This window comes from Podarcis cretensis, assembly GCF_951804945.1.
Source record: "Podarcis cretensis genome assembly, chromosome: 17".
NCBI lineage: Eukaryota > Metazoa > Chordata > Lepidosauria > Squamata > Lacertidae > Podarcis > Podarcis cretensis.
In genome coordinates, this window is record NC_137187.1 from 40,080,563 (window position 1) to 40,100,738 (window position 20,176).

General features: G+C 48.0%; 1 protein-coding gene across 9 annotated transcripts in view; it reads right to left on the reverse strand.

The window, feature by feature from the left end:
- The window catches only part of L1CAM (L1 cell adhesion molecule), a 103,073-nt gene that overhangs the window by 38,529 nt on the left and 44,368 nt on the right, over nucleotides 1–20,176 (reverse strand). For all 9 annotated transcript variants that reach the window (XM_079958656.1, XM_079958655.1, XM_079958652.1 and 6 more), the window contains 9 exons: nucleotides 17,719–17,915; nucleotides 11,661–11,783; nucleotides 10,306–10,476; nucleotides 8,920–9,031; nucleotides 6,181–6,365; nucleotides 4,019–4,150; nucleotides 3,778–3,921; nucleotides 1,773–1,884; nucleotides 906–1,072 (listed from right to left, as the gene is read on the reverse strand). In XM_079958656.1, coding sequence (XP_079814782.1) covers nucleotides 906–1,072; nucleotides 1,773–1,884; nucleotides 3,778–3,921; nucleotides 4,019–4,150; nucleotides 6,181–6,365; nucleotides 8,920–9,031; nucleotides 10,306–10,476; nucleotides 11,661–11,783; nucleotides 17,719–17,915 — 1,343 coding nt within the window. The remainder of the gene's footprint in view (nucleotides 1–905; nucleotides 1,073–1,772; nucleotides 1,885–3,777; nucleotides 3,922–4,018; nucleotides 4,151–6,180; nucleotides 6,366–8,919; nucleotides 9,032–10,305; nucleotides 10,477–11,660; nucleotides 11,784–17,718; nucleotides 17,916–20,176) is intronic.

Genomic DNA, 20,176 nt, shown 5'->3' on the forward strand with positions numbered 1-20,176 from the left:
TAAAATGTGAGCATGAGGGAAAAAAACAAGATTTGCTGCCACCCCAGGAGAGCTATCATTCTTACTGTGAGGTTACCAAGACAGGATCCTCTTTCCACTTCTCAGAAGAGGGCAGGAGACTCAGGAGAACCTGAATCATCTCCTAATTTCATTGGGGAAGCATCCAAAACTTCAGTATTATCTATAAAATCCATCTGTGGAGCTGGCTGTACAGGAGGATGGAGATGTTCAACTAAGGGCCTTAGAAACTGTGGCTGACAGTTCAGAGTGGGCAGAAAGTAGTCCATGAGGTGCCCTCCATATGTTGTTGGCAGGGGCATCCTCTCCCATTTTGACACCTGAGGCAAAGCAGGAAGGGTGCTGCTCCTGTCAAATCTTTGCTTACGAGGGTCGCACAGCGCAGCTTCCGGCAGCATCTCATGGAACTCTCACAAGAACTTGTCAGAAGCCACTGCCACTACTTCTCCCCATTTTTCTGATGGTCACTGGGCTCCATCCTGCAGGATTCAGCTGCCCAAGGCAGTTGTCTCAGTCTGCCTCATGGGCGGGCTGGGCCTGGTTGCTGGGCAATGCGAGCTGAAGCCAATGTGGTCTGTGGTCAGGGGGAGGATGGAAATTGTAGTCCAACATCTGACACCAAACTGTCTACCTCATGAAGTAAGATCTGATCCCTTTGGCCTTTCTCTCTGTTTACCTTTAGTGTGACTGCTCAGGCTGGAGAAAGCAGGAAAGTGGAACACCTATTTTTCAATTTCATCATACCGCAATGACCTATGACTGCTATCTTCCCATCAAGCCTCATTGTGCCTTACTATTATGCCTTACTGACTATTTCCTATCCAACTTCTCTTCAGATTCATAACCCGTCTGAGAGGTGTGGTGCATTCTGGGAAATCTGCTCCCACCTTTGACAAAAAGGTGGGCAACGATGGAGACATTGTTCTGATCATTCTCAGCAAAGCATGTGAAGTTCCCTGCATCCTCACGCTGGACTTTCTCAAGCTGCAGGGTTCCGTTTGTGAATAGAAAGCTCCGGTAATCTTCCATGATGGAGTACATGCCTTCTGTAAGCCTGGAAGTAAGAGCAAGAGGGGGCACATCAAGCGCATGAAAGAGAAAATGCTCTGTTGTCAATATGGTTAGTGTTACTGTCACTTAAAAACAAAAAAATTCCAGAGGGATTCCTATGATTTTAAGATCTACACCATAAGCAGAGGGTGCCTCCAGAGTGTCAGCGTTTTGCAGGAGAGATTTCAGTGCATACTGGAACTTCAGTTTTGAACAATTAAAGTTTGATATGACAGATTGATGCTAATAATAAAGATCTCACAGCATATATTCACTGTCTCCACACAAATAAGGCATCATTTTCCATTTACAAATAAAAGTTACTATACTTACTCAGTGGCACTCAACCCCAAGCGCCAGAACTTGGCACAGAGAAGATGAGATATATACAAATGGTGCCATAGCTGCTTAGGACAAAGTTAGCAAGAAAATGGATTCGATAGATCCAAAAGATTCAAGTTACAAGAAAAGAAATTCCAACTAAACATCAGGAAGGGGAAGAGCTGTTCAACAGTGGAAAGGACTTCCTCAGAAGGTGGTGGACTCCCCTTCCTTGGAGGTTTTTAAGCAGTGGCTGGATGGCCATCTGCCCATGGATGCTTTTGTTGAGATTCCTGCATTGCGGGGGGTTGGACTAAATGTCCCTCTGGTCCCTTCCAACTCTATGATTCTATGAAATACATCAGCCATAGCAGAGAACTCACCAGTTCACAGTGGGCCGAGGTGCCCCAAAAGTCTCACAGTGCAGGGTGGCTGTCTGGTTCTCCACCACATTGTATACTAACCCATCCGGGGTCAGGATCTCTGTTGGCAGACCTGAATTAAATGAAGTAGATAGATACGTTTGGGGCATGGCACCCTCTGAACAAACAACCAGTTCTGTCTCCTCAACGAAACCCATCTAGGATTTTGCAAGTATATTGGACCAGCCTCATAATCAAGGTTTTTTTAAGTGAGGGCCGGGGGGGGAGGGTGTTGAGGACATGGGCTTTTTTACAATTAGTTTGTATTAAATATTTTATTGTGTCACAAAACAAACAAATAAACAGGGGAAAGTACATATAGTGTCTCCACTTTCAATTCATAGAGTATTTTTCACATTTCGTTTACAGTCGTTTAAAAACATTTTGTTTACAGTCAGACTTAATTGTTAAAGATATTGTGTGGTTGGGTTAAAAGAGAGGAGGGAGATAGAGATAGATCTTTTGCTCTATTGCATAGTGTTTGTGTGGTGTTTTTGTGTCAGCATCACGTGGGCTGGACCTTTATTTATATATTTTTGTTGGCACTGCAAGAGCTTAGAGAGTCCAGAGCTTGGTTGGTTGCCGTGTGGTTGGTTTGTCTGTGTGAGCAGGGGCAGGGGGGTTGGGGTTGGGTCAAGTTAGCCATACAAAAAATTATGGGAAGCCGCCCTTTGAGAAAAGTTAACCAACAAGCTTAAACTAGCACAGGGAGGGTTGCCATATTTTGAAGAGCAAAAAAGAGGACACATTTGCCGACTTCTACTTTTAAAAAGTAGGATGTGTCCTGGAAAAAGAGGATGTGTCCTGGAAAAAGAGGACATATGGCAACCCTAACTGGTCACCCTCACCCCGGTGTTGCTCCCCTTCATCACATTTACAGCACAACAAAACAATGACCTATCCCCCTCCCACAGGATACAAACTGGGGAAATTGTAAGTCAAACAGCAAAAAAACCCCAACAACAATTAAACACATTTAGTCATTTAGCATATTAGATCTTTTTGGTAAAGGCTTTTAATGTGTATGTGTATATATATGTGTGTGTATGTGTGTGTTTTGTTTTTTTACTATTTGGCCAGATGCTAGCCAAGGCTTAACACTCGTTGACCAGAATGTCTGGAGGTAGGAATAAGTGAACTTTTCTTACTGACAAATGGGGTCAAGTAAGCCTTCATGTTTTCCTTGTATCTCCATAAGTAAAAGGGTTTGACTAGGCTCAAGAGCTAGAGGCCCCTGAACCTAATTCCCTCTTCCTGGAGAAACCTCTCTGGGCCTTTCCTCCTCAAGAGGCAAAGCCAGATGTGAAGCAGTGACATCTGTGGCAACAAAACGCATAGTGGGCTGGGGCTGATGTGCTAGCTAGCCCAACACACATCACTAAATGACCCTCCAGGAAAAGGTAGCTACTAGAGACTTGGTAAAGGTAAAGGGACCCCTGACCATTAGGTCCAGTCGTGGCTGACTCTGGGGTTGCGGCACTCATCTCGCTTAATTCACCGAGGGAGCAGGTGTACAGCTTCCAGGTCATGTGGCCAGCAGGACTAAGCCGCTTCTGGCAAACCAGAGCAGCGCACGGAAACGCCATTTACCTTCCCGCCGGAACGGTACCTATTTATCTACTTGCACTTTGACATGCTTTCGAACTGCTAGGTTGGCAGGAGCAGGGACCAAGCAAAAGGAGCTCACCCTGTTGCGGGAATTCAAACTGCCAACCTTCTGATCAGCAAGTCCTAGGCTCTGTGGTTTAACCCACAGCACCACCCGCAGCTAAAGACTTTACCTTCTTTTTAAAAACAAAAAACCCTGAAAACTGAAATTCAGAGGAGCCTGGAACACCTTCAGGCATTATTTGCAATGTGAGAATGGTGACACTTGTGTGTGTGCTCTCTGTTGGCTCCCCCCACCTTGCCGCCCTGTGGAGCTGGTCTAGCCCCACGCACATCCAAGAGGAGCAGATAAACTCACGGACAATGAGGATGTACGCATTGGCCAGGAGACTGCCATGCTTATTATGGGCTTCACACTGGATCACAGCTGTGTCATTGGGCTGCACTTGGTTGAGGATCAAAGCTCCCGGGACCACCTTCCTTCTCGGGTCTGGCATCACCTCTGAAACCCAGCAAAAGAGTTTAGGCCCACGAGAGGAAGCATGGCAGCGTGGCATCCCTTTCCCTCACCCACATTCCATACCTGCCCATTCACTCACCTTCTAGCGGGATCCCATTTATTCTCCACGACACCTCTGGTTTGGGTTCCCCATCAACATCACAGTTCAAGCGCACATTTTCTCCTGGTGCAAAGATCTCGCTCTCGGGCTCTTTTATCCAGTATGGAGCAGCTGAGAAAAGAGGGCAGAGTGAAAGGGCCGCCTCCCCACCCACAAGCCCCATCTGCAGCCTCCCTGCTAACTCCACAGACTCTAATCTCGCCCTCCAGTTCCCACATATCAACTTCTGAAGACCAAAAAGAAATTCAGGATTCTCCCACTCCTGACCTTGAAGCTCTCTCCCCCCCCCACCCCAATTACTGCAGCCACAATGAATGGAAAGCCAAAGTTCCAGCTACTGTCATGCCTGCTTAGGGTTCCTGCTTAGGGTGGCTATTGCAAAGAGCAATATATTTGTGTAATATATTTACTGTCAGGTTTAGCACTTCTCTCACACAAGACGCGGAATGCTGGCAGTTTTACTAGTTGAGGTTTATTAGCAATAACAGGCTTTCAGCAATCTGACCTTCCCACAACTCACTTCAGGTAGGTAGCCGTATTGGTCTGACACAGTTGAAATATATTAAAAAATTGTCCAGTAGCACCTTAGAGACCAACTAAGTTTGTTCTTGATATAAGCTTTCGTGTGCATGCATGGTATCTGAAGAAGTGTGCATGCACACAAAAGCTTATACTGTACCAAGAACAAACTTAGTTGGTATCTAAGGTGCTACTGGACAATTTTTTAATATATTTCATTCCTCACTGTCAGAGTCAGTTGACTCGACTGGCTTCTGGCCCTTCCCAAGGCCAGATATATACCAAGTCCGCTTCCTGCCAGTCTTCCTTTGTTCTAATCGCTTGCTCCGTCTCCTACTTCTTGGAGACTCAGGTGCAGCCAATTCCTCCTCCTCTGGAGTTGAACCCAACTCCCTCCTACCACCTGCCTCCTGCTCCTTCATCTCTGTGCTGCTGCGAAAACTTATAGGCAGCATTCCAGAGCGAGAAGGGCTTTTCTCACTTTCGTTGTGTGAAAGAATCAAGTTCCTATTTTCCTCTGCCTCTTCCTCTCTGCCGGCCATGTCTCTGACATTTACAGTTACTGGTCAAGCTGAAGTTCTAACTTCTTACAAATGGTCAGAATTTCACTGGTTGTTGGCTTTCCACTCGACATATGCACAGAATATTGAGCTGCCTCCCACCCCACCATCCCACACAAAACTGGCTGTCAGTGGCAGGGCAGACCACAGCATGGCAATGACACACTGCACAGCACACTATGAAAGCTCATTGCCAGGAAGGAGAAGGAAGGAAGGGACACAATGCAGCAGCAGGTGGCTCTGTGTTCCTTGCAATATCTAGACCCAGCCTTGCCTTTCTGGAAAAGAATCCTATCCAGGAAACCTTGGCTGGCATGAAGGAGAGACCTCTCAGGGCAGTGCAGGATGCCCTTGGAGGGTGAGAAGTTTGATGGGGCCACAGTGAAGGAGTTGTCGCCCTTTCTTTTTTTACCCTTTTTGTTGTCTTTATTAAAGGATTTTCATAGCTAGCAAGGATGCATACAATGCCTCAGTCCTTTCTCACATTGGGTGTGAGACGCTGCTGTCATAGAGGTGGGAGGGAGAATCAGGGAGCGTGGGGAGAAAGAAGTAGGGTAGTGATTTTTCATTCTTTTCATTAGTGTACATATGTGCAGAGTTTTTGGTCAGTGTTGCAAGGATAGGTTCTTTATTTATCTGTTTGTTCTTGTTGGCAGTGTGAGATGCTGGAGAGACCAGAGCGTGGTTGGTTGCATTTAGCTGATTGCCGTGAGGTTTTTTTTTGGGGGGGGGTTACCCTCCTTTTCTCACAGTCCTGACAACAACAACAACAAAATCTTCTTCCCACTATTCACTTAAAACAAACAAAATAGACTGCAAGTTTAGCACCATGTCTAGTTTGGTCCCCAATTCAATGGGACCTAAAACCTAAGTAATGTGGAGGGCGGGCCCTCGTCCTTTGCTGAATGTCTCCCCCCTACTGAAATCTGAAATGAATGGCTTCTCCTAGGAGAGACCCCCTCACACACACCCCACTAGAGTCCTAGTGCCCCGGCTTAGCTGGTGCCCCCTCTTATCCCACCAGCTATGCTTGTGTAGTTATGCCTGTGGCTGTGGACATACCCTCGACCGTCACATAGTAGCTGTGGCGGATCGTGCCGTGGTCATTGTGAGCAATGCACTGGTATTCCCCATCGTCATCCTCCTCCACACTTGGGATGCGCAGGGTTTTATTTGAGTTCTCAAAGACTACCCGGTCTGAAAGCTTCAGTCTGTTCATGTGGATCCATTCCACGGTTGGTGTAGGGCTGCCAGAGACAGGAGAGAAAGGGTGAGGGTAAAAAATGGCTAATGACTCTGGGTGGGGGTTCAACTAGTTTAATGCCTAAGACCAAGAACCCTCCAGGTGTTGCTGGGGTTCAACTACCATCGTCTCAATTGGCCCACACTGACTGGGGCTGATGAGAGAGAGCTAGAGCCCTATAGCATCCGCAGGACCAACAGGAAAGCTGGAAAGAGCCCTGCTATATTGTCCTATCCCAGATCCTCTCCTCCTCCCTGCCCCATACCGTGTCACTGGCAGGAGTGATGCAATGGCTGAAAGCCAGTGTGGCGTAGTGGCCTGAGTGCTGGACTATGACCTGGGAGAGCAGGGTTCCAATCCCCGCTCAGCCCCATGATGCTCAGTGAGTGACTTTGGACCAGTCACTTTCTCTTAGTCTAACCTCCCTCATAGGGCTGTTGAGAGTTAAAACAGAGAGTGGGAGAACTAAGTATGTCACCTTGAACTTTTTGGAGAAAAGATGGGATCTAATGGTAATAAAAAACAAACATTTAATTGATTAATTTGTTAGATTAATGGCTTTAAAACTTATTGATTGGCTAAATGTATTCTTTTAATTAAAAAAATATTTTATTTTAAAAACAAGAACTCATAAAAACTGCCATCTTAGTAGTGAAATCGCCTCTTGTGTAAGAGAGAAGAGGGGAGGTTTCATCTTTTACGATATGGCTGCTATGAAATATTATCTATTTATTTTATAAATATTTTTATACAACTATATAATTAAAATAAAGCAGGAAATGTCTATATACAATAAAAACCACAGGAAAAAATTAAAACCAGAGACCATCTACTAACTATTACGGAAATATGTTTTCTCAGTTGCCTTCACAAGCTTCAGGAAGTGCTCTATTTCACTCTGCAGCAGTTTTGGATTGCATCAAGATTCAGTTAGTTCAATTTTGCTTCCAACACAATCAGCAAGACATAACTGTGAAATCCTAGCAATGTCACATATTTTCCTTTCATCTCATTTCATCTTCACAACAAGGAAGTAGCTTAGACTGAGGGGTTGTGACTGGCTTCACAGTCATGCAGTAAGATTGACTTGAACCTGAACCGCTTTGCCCATAGGTCAACATGCCACCACCGTAACGCCCTGGCTCCCCTTCTGACTATGCGCACCAAGCAAGTCTTGCTCTTAGTCTTCCTCTCGAAGGTACTCTCTACTCTTTCTGTCATCATCCAGACAATAAATGAAACCATGACTAAGAACGCTGCCAAAGTGCTTCCTGGATCTCCTTGGCTGGCACTTTCCCCTTCTTTATCCTCATCAGCCAGCCTGTGGCTGAAGGGCCGGCTGAGCTGAGAGTCTCCAGAGAAGCCAACTAGGAAGACGTTTCCTTAATCACACAAGAAACACTTTGGATTATAAGCCAGCCTTTAAGTGCCTTTCCTGCTTCCAAGCCCCAGGATGCAGCCAGGGGGAGGCTGCCCACACCTGAGGATGGAGCTGGAGGTCTCTGTTTGCTTGCCAAATCACCAAGGAGGGAAGACTAAAATCCCAAGAGGGTCCCCTCCTCTTCTCCACTTGCAATGTAGGGACTCTGGAGACACATTAAAAAGGAGCTTACCTGCCCGCCCACCTGCAGGTACGTCTCCCCTACTGAAGCTGCACTAAGGAGAATGGAACCTCAATCTCTTGCCTTCTCTCAACTTCCATATGTACACACACACAGTCTTAGACCCATCCATACCTCCCTCTCTCAAACATCAAATGTTTCTCTCTTTCTCTCTCTCATAGACACACACACACACACACAGAGAGAGAGAGAGAGAGAGAGAGAGAGAGAGAGAGAGAGAGTCAGATATCTGCTTTAGGCAACCAGAAGGGGAAAGATCTGTGAGTGCCCCTAAACCGTGAGTGGTTAAGCTGTCCCTCCAGGTGTTGATGGCTGGGGCTGACCATCAGCCCCAGCCAGCATGACCAATGGTCAGATTAACCACCCTGGCCCTCAACTAACAGAGTAATGGACGAACACCAGGGAAACACTTGAAGAAGATAATAAGGGGTAGGTTTAATGTAGGGATGGGTAACTTGTGGCTCTCCACATAGACACTGCTGGATTATAGTTCCTGTCATCCCTGACCACTGGGCATACTGGCTGTGGCTGAGGAGAGCTGGAATCCAGTAATATCTGGAGGGCCACAGGTTCTGTATCCCTGGGTTGAGAAAGCCAAGAAGTTACACTTCCATGTGATTCATAGTTGCCCCGTCAAACTCACTGCCACAGGAATACTGTGAAGGTACTTAATTTCAGGTAAAATTAATGTGAATTTAGAGAAATTTATGAAGTATCCTAAGGTACATTCATGGATATTTTTTTTAAAAAAGCCAAGATATCCAGAGGCTGCAGAATCATGCGACAGCTGATCCACTGGGTGACTGTCTCTGATGGAACTCTTCCCCTTCAAGGATCTTCAAACCTTCCTCTCCCCAACTCTCTCCATGGGCGTTTTGGAGTCCTTTTCAGGTAGAGTTTGAGCCCTTTGACAACAGGTATCTCCAAGGCACTTACAGTCCTGCCACAATGCACTCCAGCACCAAGGGCTCCCCCTGCTTCGCCTCGTATGTGTTGGGCATCTTATCCGGTACAATTAGCATTGGCTTCTGGTTCGAGAAACTGTTGGCTGTGGAAGAGAAAGAAGGGAAGGCAACTGGGCAGCAATGGAACCAACAGGGTGCTGAGCCCACTCTGAGCTAATCTGACCTGCTCTGACCCTGTCCCATAGAGCAGTGGCAGCTCCTGCAGAGGCCTAGTTGATGCAAACTGTGGAAGAGGCAGGAGCAGCACTGCTCTTCAGCATCACCACCTTAAGAGTGCAGAATAGGGACCATCTCATTTGTCCCTCTGATCTATCAAGGCAGGCATGCTTGCTGCACCCTTTTAACAGAGCTACTCAGCCACAGACCTTCCATTTCTATCTACATTTGCACATCACACTCAGCCAAACCATGGCTTAGTGCCATCACATAAGCATGCAGGCTCCCAGAGAGGAGATTGTGGCTACCGTGCTCCTCCCCAGTTGTTCTGCCGCAGCAGTAACCAAGGCGTTTGGCTTGACTCTCTCCAGAGTAACCATGAACTATAACCAAGATCTGCCCTGTGGTTTACAGCTTGCAGTTTGTCTGGGAGAGCTAAATCATGAGTCAGGTTCAGATATGTGTGAAGTCAAACCATGGCTTAGTGCAGTGCAGCACTAAGTGCTCTTTTCTTCTGGAGCTCATATGCTTGTGCGTTCACACAAAGCCATGGTTTGGCTTAAATTGACCCTTCTCTCAGTCCCGCCACACTCACAGGCATGCTTGGTAGGGACGTGGGAGAGGGCCTTCTTGATGGTTTCTCCCAGACTTCAGAACTCCTTCCCTAAAGAAGGTAGACTGGCCCCCTCCTTGTTGTCCGGCAAGTGAAGACCTTCTTGCTCCAACAGGCTTTTGGGAGGTGACTGCTGGCGCCATGCGCTTTTATTGTAATTATAAAAACAACATCATCAAACTGGGCCAAAGACCAGCCAGAATTAAACTGGAGCTTCACACAGCTGTTGAAGTTGACAAGTGAGGGATTGAAGGCAGGTCAGGGAACCTGTTGCCTTCCTGACATTATTGAACTACAACTCCCATCATTCATGACCATTGGTCAAACTGGCTGGGGCCAATTGGAATTGGAGTCCAATGACATCGAGAGGGCTACAGATTGCCATCTCTGCTGTACTTGCCATAGCCTACTGTTCACCCTGTTATACTTCTCCCTTCCTTAGCCTCAAAACTAATTACCAAGAAACTAACACTTTCTCAGTGTATCTTAGACTGGGTGGACAGAAGATCAGGTGACTGATGGATCCCTGTACCTTTCCACCCCAGAAGGTAGCTGCACTTCAGAAATGCAGGGTATCTGAAAACTTACTGGGGAAAACCTTTAGTTCAATGGGCTCCTTCTGGATGATGATTCGAGGACCTTGGAAATGGGCGTTGCAAATATAGTCAGGGCGGCTGTCCTTCATCTGGACGTTAGCAAAATAGAGATTCCCGTCCTGGCCCATGGTGACTCGGTCATCTTTTGTGATATGCTCGATCTCTGGAGGGGAAGGAGAGAGTGGAAATAGCAAAGTGGGGTGAGAAGCCACAGCACAGTAGACTGATTCTTCCACCCCACCTTATCTCTTGACCCAGCCAACATCATAGGAGAGAGAGGAATCACACCCCATTTCATTCATTCATTCATTCATTCATTCATTCATTCATTCATGGATCAGACCAAAGGTCTCCCTTCCAACAGTAGCCTGCCATATGCCTCAGTGAAAGTGGATACTGACAGTCCTGTGCTCTGCTTTCCCCCCACAAGACCTCAGATCTCCTTCAGGTAGCAGGCCATGGGATCTGAATCCCAGTAATCAGTTCCAAGCAAAACCACCTTGATTAATGCATTGAGCTACACTTTCCTGGACAAAAGTCCATCTCCTAGGGTACTTAGAATGGACTTACATAGAATCAGACCATCTACCCGAATACTGCTTATTCCATGGGTAGGGAACTTGTGGCCTCCAAAAGTTGTGGGACTACAAATCCCATTTTATCCCTGGCCATTGGCAATTCAGGGCTGGGATTGATGGGAGTTGGAGTCCAACATCTAGAGGGCCACAGACTCCCCAGCTCTGATCCGTTCTGACTGGCTGAATCACAGATTGATCTAGGGACTTGCATACATAAAAGACAGGTATAATGTGATCCCCACCCCCCATTTTTGTTTTCAATTTACCTCTTGTATGTTGCATAGAGGTATTTGTTAAGAAGCCACTAATTAATATGTAATATTTATTTGTAATAAATAGACATAGAAAAATACATAAATATAAAGGCATGTGTCCCAACATTATACTATCCGACAATGAGCCTAGAACCCAAGCCTCTTCCCTCCTGAGTTGAGTAGCCTAACTGCTCACCCTAAGCAGCAGGCCAACTGCTGGCAGACAGTAGTCCCCACCTTGGTCATAGAATCATAGAATCATAGAGTTGGAAGAAACCACAAGGGCCATCGAGTCCAACCCCCTGCCAAGCAGGAAACACCATCAGAGCACTCCTGACATATGGTTGTCAAGCCTCTGCTTAAAGACCTCCAAAGAAGGAGACTCCACCACACTCCTTGGCAGCAAATTCCACTGTCAAACAGCTCTTACTGTCAGGAAGTTCTTCCTAATGGAAGTTCAGGAAGTTCATCTTTGCCACATGATCACACCTGGAAGGGCAACCAGGGATACTCACTGTTGTTCAGCCAGTAGATTTTGGGTGGGACAGCACTTTCAGGTGGGTTGCAGGGTAAGACCGTATGCGTCCCTTCCTCCACTGCAATAGGTGCCACCTTCTCCTTTGGCCACTGTGGAGCACCTGGACAAAGACAGGAAGCAAAGGAGGAAACTGGGTGAGCAAGAGACAGCAAGTGGGGAAGACTCCAAAGAGATCAACCAGGAAGCATCGCTTGCAAAGTCCTCTGGGTTCACTTCTTCACACATCCAGTTCCTCTTTCCCTCTTACAGAAGATGTACATCCCACAGGTCTTTGGGAGGAATTCAGCATCACACTATTCCATTTGTTCCGTCAGAACAAGCATTTCAGCTTGTGCAGTGGAGCCATCTCCCTTCTACTCCCCTCCAGTGCTGCTCTGGGGGGTTCTGCTTGGAGGAGTGTGGTGTGAATGGGGGTAGGAGGCAGGGAGAGTTTCACTGTACTAGTGGGACTTGTCCTGGTTCCTGCTGGCACACCTGCTTAGATGAACCTGGCCCTTTGAATATTATTCAGTGACTGGAAATGCCTCTCAGGGCCAAGAGTTCTGGGAATGGGAAGGAGATATGCAGCCCAGAGCACATAGCACTAAAAGGGGGTCGGTCCTGGGTTCCTGCTCTGTATCCTCAAAATATCCATGTGGAAACAAGGATGGGGAAATGCAGAGATACCTTGAGAAATGTAATTCAATAAGAGCAACAGAAGAGATTAAAAAGAAAGAGGGTCTTGAGGGGAAAATTTCTAGGATTGGAGGAAAAGTGCTGTCCTAGAAGTGATTTGTGCTGCAAAAGAGGCAGAGGTGCTTTTATTAAAAAGGACCTTGGACTGAGGGCAAAATGGGCTCGGGTTGCTTTATCCATAATGCACCACCCCCTCCCAAAAAAACCCCATCCTTCTTTCCTAGGGAGAGGGAATAAGATTGCCACCTACTATACTGCCTTGATCAGTGATGTGTGCAGATCCTCTTATTGCACTGGCTGCTGAAGTTCAGCATTAGGTGGGCAGAGATTCATTCATCAAGTCCTGAATATCTGCAGTCTCTCACTTGTGCTATTGGGGAGGGGAGGGATTTTCCAATCCGCCCAACATACACATACATTGATGCACAGAACAGCTCCAGCATGTGTTTTATGAAAGCAGATGCATGACAAGGCATGATGGTGTTTAGCCTTGCCTACTCACAAGTAGCAGCTAATGAAGTAGAGCTAAAGGAGGGAAACACTGCTGCAATGCCCCAGAAGAGGGCAGGGATGGCAGAATCTTCCAGAAGAGGAGGAGGAGGGTCCTCGGAGAGGAGGAGGAGAGAGTTCAGGCAGTGATGGGGAAGAGGGTCGCTGTGCACTTGCAAGCGCAGGCTTCTCACTTGGGACAAGTACCGTGCAACTTTAAAGGTAGAATGGGAGGGGGGTGTCAAGGGCTGGGACAACATCTTTGGTTATGCCCAGCCATGGATCCTGGAACTCTGCTTATGAACCCATGAACTGTGCCTCCTATACTGCACATCAGTTGAGGCTGAGGCTGTGTGCTGATTTTATCAATAAAGCTATTGGGATTTCCCAAGCCAAGAATCTGAGGGGCTTTCATATGAGGGCGGAAGCCAGGGCACACTGAAGAATGTAGGGGAGCATGGATTTAGCTGGCCTCTGAGGTTGTGGCTTGTGTAAGGCCTGTGATTTGACCTTCCTGGCTCATAGTTCACTCTCAAAAACCACTGAATTGACAACAAAATAATAATAATAATAATAATAATAATAATAATAATAATAATTTATTATTTGTACCCCGCCCATCTGGCTGGGCCTCCCCAGCCACTCTGGGCGGCTTCCATAGAAAGCAAAAATACAATAAAATATCACACGTTAAAAACTTCCCTGAACAGGGCTGCCTTAAGATGTCTTCTGAATGTCAGGTAGTTGTTTATCGCTTTGACAACTGCTGGAAGGGCGTTCCACAGGGCGGGCACCACTACTGAGAAGGCCCTCTGCCTGGTTCCCTGTAGCTTTACTTCTCGCAATGAGGGAACCGCCAACTCGGCGCTGGACCTCAGCGTCCGGGCAGAATGATGGGGGTGGAGACGCTCCTTCAGGTATACTGGACCGAGGCCGTTTAGGGCTTTAAAGGTCAGCACCAACACTTTGAATTGTGCTCGGAAACGTACTGGGAGCCAATGTAGGTCTTTCAAGACCGGTGTTATATGGTCTCGGCGGCCGCTCCCAGTCACCAGTCTAGCTGCCGCATTCTGGATTAGTTGTAGTTTCCGAGTCACCTTCAAAGGTAGCCCCACGTAGAGTGCATTGCAGTAGTCCAAGCGGGAGATAACCAGAGCATGCACCACTCTGGCGAGACAGGCCGCAGGCAGATAGGGCCTCAGCCTACGTATCAGATGGAGCTGGTAAACAGCTGCCCTGGATACAGATTTGACCTGTGCCTCCATGGACAGCTGTGAGTCCAAAATGACTCCCAGGCTACGCACCTGGTCCTTCAGGGGCACAGTTACCCCATTCAGGACCAGGGAATCCTCCACACCTGCCCGCCTCCTGTCCCCCCAAAACAGCACTTCTGTCTTGTCAGGATTCAACCTCAATCTGTTAGCCGCCATCCATCCTCCAACCGCCTCCAGACACTCACACAGGACCTTCACCGCCTTCACTGGTTCTGATTTAAAAGAGAGGTAGAGCTGGGTATCATCCGCATACTGATGAACACCCAGCCCAAACCTCCTGATGATCTCTCCCAGCGGCTGCATGTAAATGTTGAAAAGCATGGGGGAGAGGACAGAACCCTGAGGCACCCCACAAATGAGAGCCCAGGGGTCTGAACACTCATCCCCCACCACCACTCTCTGAACACAGCCCAGGATGAAGGAGCGGAACCACTGTATGACAGTGCCCCCAGCTCCCAGCCCCTCAAGACGGTCCAGAAGGATGTTATGGTCGATGGTATCAAACGCCGCTGAGAGATCCAGCAGAACTAGGAAACAGTTCTCACCTTTGTCCCTAGCCCGCCGAAGATCATCAACCATTGCGACCAAGGCAGTTTCAGTCCCATGATGAGGCCTGAATCCCGACTGGAAGGGATCCAAATGGTCCGCTTCTTCCAGGCATGCCTGGAGTTGTTCGGCAACCGCTTGCTCAATCACCTTGCCCAAGAATGGAAGATTTGAAACTGGGCGATAGTTGGCCATCGTGGCCGCATCTAAAGATGGTTTTTTAAGAAGCGGTTTAATAACCGCCTCTTTCAGCGGGTCTGGGAAGGCTCCCTCACGGAGGGAAGCATTCACCACCCCACGAAGCCCATCGCCCAGTCCTTCCCGGCTAGCTTTTATAAGCCAGGATGGGCAAGGATCCAGGAGACAGGTGGTTGGCTTCACTCGTCCAAGCAGCCTGTCCACATCCTCGGAGGTAACAGATTGGAACTGATCCCACTCAACTTGACTAGACAGAACTCTAGCACTCTCCCGCCCCGGCCCTGCTCCCACGGTGGAGTCTACTTCTTCCCGAATCTGAGCGATTTTATCTGCAAAAAAACTTTGCAAAATCATTGCAGGAGAACATGTGGCCCGTACTGGGCCCCAATGTTGCAGGTGGCTCCACTAAATTGTGAACCACCTGAAAAAGTCTCCTGCTGCTGTTTTCTGCAGATGCAATAGAGGCGGTGAAGAAATTCTTCTTCGCCATCGCTATCGCCACTTGGTAGGCTCGACATTGAGCTCTAACCTGTGTCCGGTCAGATTCGGAATGAGTTATCCGCCACCGGCCCTCTCGCCGTCTCAACGATTGTTTCATTGCCCTCAGATCCGTGGAAAACCATGGGGCTGTCCGGGCTCCATGCAATCGGAGAGGGCGCTTCGGAGCCAAACAGTCAATAGCCCTGGTTAACTCCACATTCCAGTGGGCCACCAGGGAATTGGCTGAAAGGCCATCAACATGGGATAAAGCATCCCCTACCACTCTCTGGAAACCATTTGGATCCATTAAGTGGCGGGGGCGGACCATCCGAATTGGTCTCACCTCCCTGCAGAGGGGATGGGTCGCAGAGAAGTCCAGTTGCACCAGGAAGTGATCTGACCATGGCACTTCTTTCGTTTTGCTTTTACTTAGTGTCAGATCACCAACATCCATAGAGGTAAACACCAGGTCCAAGGCATGTCCGCGACTATGGGTTGGGCCAGACTTATTCAGGGACAGCCCCATGGAGGCCATGCTTTCCACGAAGTCCCGAGCGGCCCCTTGTAAGGTCGTGTCGGCATGGATGTTAAAATCCCCTAGGATGTCTCCAGGAGAACATCCGCCACGACCTGAAGCAGCTCGGACAGGGAATCCTTGGTGCAGCGGGGAGGTCGGTACACCAAAAGGAATCCTGTACTGCCCCTATTGCCCAACTTCCAGAACATGCACTCGGAAAACTGGGTCTTCCCAATAGGACGCCTGGTGCAAACTAATGACTTCCTAAAAATCACTGCAACCCCCCCTCCCCGCCCACATGACCTGGGTTGCTGTGCGTACGAGAAACCCAGTGGACAAGCAGCCACAAGGACAGGCCCATCTGCTTCATCCAACCAAGTCTCTGTTACACATGCCAGGTCAAGCCCTCCATCCATGATCAAGTCATGGATGGCAGTGGTCTTATGAATCATTGACCTGGCATTGCACAGCAGCACCTTCAGGTCATGTGGGTATCCCTTGCTGATTCTAGTATCCATCCGGTCAGGACCAGACCCGGAGGCAGGGATAGTCCTCAGACAATGACTAAACCTGCCCCCTCTGTAATGACATGGTCTAGTCTTAGCGTAACTCCTCCTCCTACCCGTGATCACCGAGATCGGTTGTCCCAGTGCATCCCCCCCTGTGGAACATGCCCCAGCCATTTTGTGGGCTGGGGCCCACTCCCCGGCAGCCCTGACCCCTCCCCCTAAGAACAAAATAACACCTTAAACAAACAAAACCAATAAAACAATACAAACAAAAAATGTAAAAATTACAAAACATCAAAATAATAATTAAAAAATAATAATCCCCAAGCCCAACCAAACATCCATCCCACCCCCACCCCCCACATATAATTTTTTTTTTTAAAAAAAAACATTTTAGAAACACTCTGCCCCTCCGGCAGTAACAACAACTGTCCTAGTGAGGCCTGTCAGGCCCCGCCCCAGGCCAGATGGTAAGTGGCAAGAGCAGGGCCCTCAAGCACTCACTCAGGGGAGTCCTCCTGGGCCAAAAGCAGCAATAATAATATGCAGTAAAGGGCAAGTGGATTTTCTTTTGGGATTTTTAGTAAAGGTAAAGGAAAAACAATCAGAAGGTTCCAGTTCTGGAATACAGAAGAGAATGTTAACAGACTGTAAAATTTCCTTTCCTCTTAAAAATTTGTCACCGCCACCATTAAAAAGAAAAAAGGCCCATTTTTGGTGTCAGTTCTCTTTTGTGGTTACAGTCAGGATCAATAATGTGTCTCCTCTCTTCCCCCCCCCGCACCCCCCCGCTTCCCCCCCACTTTTGTTTTAACTCCTTCCCTGGCAGGCATGGGGAGGGCGAGGCCAAGCCAGAGGGTGGGGGAGGGGCCCACAGAGGTGCTGATGGAGAGGACTGGCAATTACATCACCCCGACACCATGAATCCATGGCAACGGTTTCCATGGAAACAAGAGCAACTGGCTGCACTCCAGGGAGTCCAGGCAGGTAAAAGGGGAGGTGGGAGGGGGAAGAAGCAAGGGATATACATTTATTGTGAGGGGGAGGGGAGAAATTTATTACTCAGATAACTGTCGGGGGGGTGTGCGCGTGTATGGCAGCATACATGAGTGTGTGCGTATGCGCAGAGCTGCAGTCGCAGTCATTGTGTGGCAGAAATGAGCAACATCAGCCAAGCCTGGGCCAGGCATAGGGTGGGTGTGCATGGTGTGCAGCTGAAGGTGTGATGTGGGGCAGGACTGGCGGACGTCCCCATGCAAGGGGGTAGGGTGGGGCTGAAGCAGGGACACCATGCTGGGTGAGACTGAGGGGCACCGAGCGAGGGTGGGTGGGTGGGCGGGCACTCACTCTCAGCTATAATTTGGCTTTCGGAGCTCATGGCAGTGCCCAGAATGTTGTCGGCATAACACCGATATCTCCCGTGGAACTTGGTAGCCGTATTCCCATTGTTTGTCGTGATGTTCAGGGTCCCTCTGCCGTTCCATTGCGTCATCCCCGGCACCTGCTCAGGATCAAATTCGCGCCCATCCCTGGTCCACCGGAACCTGCCAAGTAGAGAAGGTGCATCAGGAGACCATGCTGGACACAAGAGGCTGCTGCACAGATCAGGAATGCAGCGGGCATCTCTTTAGGCAGGAATTTGGGAGATACACATGGGAGGGAGCTGGAATCATTTTCACAGAAAGATCACTTCTAAGGCTTGCGGCTGGCAGGAAAGCCTTCTAAAGAGGGAGATATATGCAGAAAATTTGGGGTGCAATGCAACAGGGCTGGAGGGAGGGTGTTTCTTTTAGGAGATGGTCAGGGATGAGCCCATGTAAAACCAGTATGCACCAGTAGGGGGAGGTGAGACTGGGGAAGCAATGGTGGGAATGGATGGTTATGGGAATGGAAGGCAGGGGGACAATAATTTCTCTCATATTCACAAGAGCTGAGCTGAAGGCAAGGAAGCAGATTAGGAGCTGAGCAAAGGTCAGAGGAAGGTGAGGTACATTACTGGAGCAGCATAAGAGGGAATAAAAGAGATATTAGGAACAGAGTGGAGCTGCGCTTGGAGCACTATGCAATATCCAGTCTCATAAGCACTGGAGAGACCAGATCCTATGGTGGGAGGTGGAAACCCAGGGCTGAATGCGTTCTGGCTTAGAAATAGCCAAGTATGGTGCTCAAAAATGCAATTCCTAGGAACAGAATTTCTACAAATATACACTCTTATGCATACATCATTTCTATTTTAATTCTTTATTAGGAATTTGAGTCTTGGCAAAATTTGGAATTTTGTTTTTTTATTCAGAACACTGTAGCTCAGAGCGTTGAGGGGATATGTCAATTACACTTTCTCTCATTTTCTCATTTTTTCTAAACCTAAGTTTAGCTTGCCAAATTTACACATAAATGAGCAGGGTGGTATTCTTTTAAAAAAAACATTCTTATGAATATTTGACAGCATTGTAGTACTCCTTTTCCTAAAATACACATTTCTGCAAGCAATTTCCACTGATATGTTGCATGTCTGTATGTTATTTTATATATCCATTTTTATGCACACCTTTTCCCCAATATGCACACTTTTTTGTTGGAGAACTGCAACTCAAAATTCAGATACATATGAATTTTGAAGGAATTTCAGTTCATTTGTTGTTTCAGGAAATGTAAATTTGGCAAATTTGCAAACATGCAAACTAAACTGAATTCCCCACCCCCATCCCTAGCGAGTATAGAAGATCTGATACCTGCAAGCGTGTGACCAAAAAGTATCATTATTTATATGGCTAGCAATTCAGTAGTCAAGATCAAATATTGTACCTTTTGAAGAACACTGAGAAACACAGAGCAAAATGCATACATACTGTATCTACTCAGACATAAGTACTGTTGAGTTCACTAGGTGACTAGGGCTTAAAGGTAAAGGTAAAGGTACCCCTGCCCATACGGGCCAGTCTTGACAGACTCTGGGGTTGTGCGCCCATCTCACTTAAGAGGCCAGGGGCCAGCGCTGTCCGGAGACACTTCCGGGTCACGTGGCCAGCGTGACATCGCTGCTCTGGCCAGAGCCAGAGCCAGAGCCGCACACGGAAACGCCGTTTACCTTCCCGCTGGTAAGCGGTCCCTATTTATCTACTTGCACCCGGAGGTGCTTTCGAACTGCTAGGTTGGCAGGCGCTGGGACCGAGCAGCGGGAGCGCACCCCGCCGCAGGGATTCGAACCGCCGACCTTTCGATCGGCAAGCCCTAGGCGCTGAGGCTTTAACCCACAGCGCCACCTGCGTCCCCTAGGGGCTTACTCCCTAGTAAATGCATATGGGACTGCAGCCTTAGACTGCTGCAAAATACAATGGTTAGATTTGCTGGTTAGCACTAGCCACTGAGACCACATCTTGCTAGTATTCAGGCAGCTGCAATGGTTCCCTATCAATTTCTGGGACAACCAAAAGTGTTCGTTTTAAACCTTTAAGGCCCTTCTTAGCTTAGTTAGAATTGAGGTATACAAAAGCCTGCCTATTTCTGAGTATTAAAAACATTCTCTGAGGTTCCTTTCTGGCTGCATCCCCCCCACCCCAAGAAAACACACACAGTGTGCGTGAATAATAGAGAGGAAGGTAGGTGAGCTCTTAATGAAATCCCCCACCCCCTGACTGCTCCCTAATTTTAGCCAAAAAAAAAAATTCCCCTGATAGCTTTCTGGAAACAGTAGCTAAGTGGCTTGCCTCAAACCACCTAGTGACTTCTTAGTGCAGAGTGGAGAGAGACCTGAATCAGGGACTCTGGTTCACAGCCCAATCTTGAAGTCTCTACACAAAAGGTG